Source organism: Caenorhabditis briggsae (genome assembly GCF_000004555.2).
Source record: "Caenorhabditis briggsae complete genome, chrII, whole genome shotgun sequence".
Taxonomy (NCBI): domain Eukaryota; kingdom Metazoa; phylum Nematoda; class Chromadorea; order Rhabditida; family Rhabditidae; genus Caenorhabditis; species Caenorhabditis briggsae.
In genome coordinates this window covers 6,863,119-6,866,894 of record NC_013486.2, presented here as the reverse complement: position 1 = coordinate 6,866,894, position 3,776 = coordinate 6,863,119, and the positions used below count along the sequence as shown (strand labels likewise).

The window sequence follows — 3,776 nt, the reverse complement described above, 5'->3', positions numbered from 1 at the left end:
GCAAATGAAAAAGTGAATGAAGAGAAGGAGGATTGCATCAGAAAATGGTGGTAGGAGATGAAAGCTGTTGTCCGTGAGCGGACAGAAGTGACTGAATGAGGCATGAAGCTTCTGCCCTAATAAAAGCATTGTCGCGCAATAAGTGTGACCTCCGCTTTTTAATTTCTTTTGTTCTTGGTAAGAAGTCGTCCGTCTATTTTCTCTAGTTTTCAGTTCATCATAATGCTTCATCGCAACGAACTTCATCTTGTCTTCAGACTACAAAAATGCAAATATCAAATCGATTTTAACATAGTAAACCAGTATTAGAAGATCCGGCCCTTCTTTTGTTCCAAACTACCTCCGGAGGGCTCTTCTATTATAGAGTCCTTCAATTAGAGGGAATCTTCTGTTTTTTTCCGGTCATTTTTTTCAAAAATTTCATTTAAAAAATATTGGAATTCCCGTTCAAAATTCAATAAAATCTGTCAATTTAAACAATAACTAAGCCAGTTTTTGAGCAAAAAAGTGTTTCAGCCAATTTCTTTAAAATTGTGGAATTTCTGGAATGTTTTTCACTGAAAATTTACGGAAATTTTTAACTTCAAACAACACATTTTCTATCTATCTCTATTATCTCTATCTATCTCTCTATTCTATTCTATTAGGCTCTTCTATTAGGGGATCCCTTCTATTAAACGGGCCCTTCTAATACAGGTTTTACGGTAGTTGTGAAAGATTTTAGGGAAAAAAAGTTTATTTGTTTCAGTAAAATTCTCAGTTTTGAATAGCTGGGATATTTGAAAAGAAGAGAAACAGCTACTAACAAAAAACATTCGAATTTTCTAGATTCGAAAAAAAAGTATTACCGAAACAAAAGTTTTGTATGGTCGGCCTAAATAGGAATGAAACAAGAACATGGCTCGAAGAATAAATTAAATCACAGATAGACAATTATCGCCTAGTGAGCACGCTTCTGGCTAGATACAATCATGTGTTCTTCTGCTTTCCGAACAGCTGCAGAGATCGCATGATCAGTTTTAGAACGATAGCATCCGAGGAGTTTGTCGCAGTGATCTTCACCACTTGAGATGGCGTCCATCTGAAAAGTAGCTTGATAGTTTCGAACCAGGTTACTGCAGTTTCAAACCTTCTTCATAAGATCGTAAACAATGGTGTCGTTAACATCACTATCATGTTTGTAAGCCGGGTGAGATTGAACAAATTCTCGAGTCCAGTGAGCCAAAGTACTGATTTCTCCAGTTGCTCTTTTCTGAAAGAAAATAATGATAAGACTTTGTCAACAACTAAATAGAACCAACCGAAATAAAATTAAGGTATTGAGAAATTGTGCATCTGGTATCTACATCCACATCAGCAGAATCCAAGAACTGACGGATCAGCGAGATGAGTCCGGGGAAGCCATTTTTCTTTCCATTCATGATTTCATCAATCGACATTTCTTCAATATCCTGACTTGGTGGTCCACACTTCTCAGATCCTTTCAGGTTCTCTGGAGCAGATTTGCACTCAGCAAGTCCTTTTCTGAAAAGGAACTTCTGACTAAGAACGGCATCCTTCTGTTGAGCTCTTTTCATATTTTCAGTAACCATGGATATCGGCATCAAATAGGTCAACCGGAAAGAAATTATCATTCTGGTGAGCAGTACGACGAAGCAACAATATGCGGCATTTTCAAAATCGGTCAATTGAACTTCGGTTGGACGGAATTCAACTCTCCATCCAATTTCCGGTGCATCTGGTGGTGGTGGTTTGAATCGCATATTCATCCAGTTCGAAGATTGAATCGTTTCGAAATGCTCGCTGCTCTTCTCATCGTCCTGTTCTATTCTCTCGCGGAAAACTTGATGCGGGTCTCGAATGAACATGTGAGCAATGTGTTTTGCCAATGGTTCATCGATATTTCCGTCAATCAATTGTTGATAAATTTTTTCATCGTACTGAAGTGGAATGTCGTTGTAGCCAACCGAGCAAGGATAAATATAGCAATCCGTGGAATCGTATCGCTGAAGGATAAAAAAATTATGAGAAATTATGTATTCTGACTTACACTTTTATCAATGACCCATTTTGAATTTTTCAATGGCTCAAGGCCTCTTTCTTCACGAGTACGATCATCAACACTTGCGGAAATAATATCCCATCTAGAATCCACATTTGAAAGTTTTCCACGGAAGATTGGAGTTGCAGCTGACAGTGCTAATAGAATTGGTGTGATTGGTGTCAGTTGATCGTAAAGCCATCTAGCTTCATCGACATTAACTGCTTGAAAAGTGACTTGAAGACAACAACATCCCATTCCAAAACCCATATGATCCATGTAAATGTGGTCGGGTTTTGCGTCACGAGTGTCATCTGGCCCTCCAAAAGCTGTAAGATCTTCCACGTAAGGTCTTGGAGTGTTCTTATCCTTGAATATTGGTACATTTATTGCTACTTTACTTCCTCGACGACCCTTAATGTTCTTTGTGAGATTCTTGAATCTAGGATGACCCAGAAACACAGCTTGTTCTGGCCAGAAGATACTATTAGCCGCATCAGCGTTGCCTCTATCAGCAGGCACTTCAGGGAAAGTGAATCCAGGAACTCCGAGAGATGGGAAAGAGATAGATAGGCAAGTTTCGTCCTGTAATTAACTTTTTGTAAACCGCAATCTTTCCGTTTTATCTCACCTTCTTCAATAGCTTTTTGACAACCTCTCTGCGCAATTTCATGTTTGCCTCTACGATGTTAAAGCACGCGATCAGTCCTAAAACGATCCATTTACAATCTGTTTTATGTTTTTCGTGTAACGAAACGAGTGAGACCAATTCTAAGTGTGCACGTACCTCCGTATGGCATTCCAGGGGTGCCTTCAATCATGTATGCTCCAAATTCAGGCCTCCAGAGGAACTTATTCGCAGTACCAAGCATTGCATTCATTTGCTCCTCGGCTTGTAGTCGATTCAACAACTCTTCAGCACGGCATGAAACTCGAACTTTCTTGTTTTCATGATCAAACTTGATAATTGTGTATTCGATTTCATCTCCCCATTTCAACTGGTCACCATGTCTCGATTTCAAACGGTGATAAAGATTGATAAACTGTTTGATTCCATGCTCCTGATAGAAAAGTTCGATGAAACTTTTCAGATTTTTTAAATCGTACCTTTATATAATCAATGTGTTGAATCGTTTCCGCCCAAGTCAACGGACTACCTTTTGTTAGAAGACCCATTCTGCAAAAACAAGGAGAAATTGCAAGAAAATGAGATATCGAGAGACAAAGTTACGTCAGTTTTATTTTATGTGAATGGCACACCTTCAAGGAAAAAGAAATACTGAAGAAGATGGTATTGGAGATTTGCTGTCTTAGTGACAGGAAACAGCTTAAATTGTTATAAAAAAGACCGAGAATGATGATAAGACCTGATTTTTTGAAATTAAATATCGAAAGTGGGAACACAAAAATGTATTTTGATTCATTAGAGTTTGGTCGCGATTTGATAGAATTTATTTTTTTTATTTGAATTCATCATTAGAAGTAGTAATCTCAATGAATATGAGTTACAGTAGGAAATACAGACCGAACTATTCAGATACCGTAAAAACCTGTAGAAGGGCACCTTTAATAGAGGTACCCCTCTATTAAAAGGACCCTCCCAGACATACTTGTAACGGGCCGGGCCGGGCTTTTTCCGGAATTTCGGAGGCCCTTCGATCTTTTTTGGTCAGACAGACAAACAATCCGAAATACGAAAAAAAATGGAAAAAATTATATTGAGAGCTCAAAAATA

At 38.3% G+C, this 3,776-nt stretch overlaps 1 protein-coding gene across 1 annotated transcript; it reads right to left on the bottom strand.

Moving 5' to 3' along the window:
* Window positions 1–940: 940 nt before the first annotated feature.
* On the bottom strand, window positions 941–3,217 carry Cbr-gcs-1 (the record flags this gene model as incomplete). The annotated part of the gene is made up of 7 exons (XM_045242221.1): window positions 941–1,081; window positions 1,130–1,252; window positions 1,302–2,006; window positions 2,051–2,626; window positions 2,673–2,749; window positions 2,829–3,102; window positions 3,149–3,217. 7 exons carry the CDS (start codon window positions 3,215–3,217, stop codon window positions 941–943), a joined length of 1,965 nt encoding a protein of 654 aa, XP_045092083.1.
* Window positions 3,218–3,776: the final 559 nt, after the last annotated feature.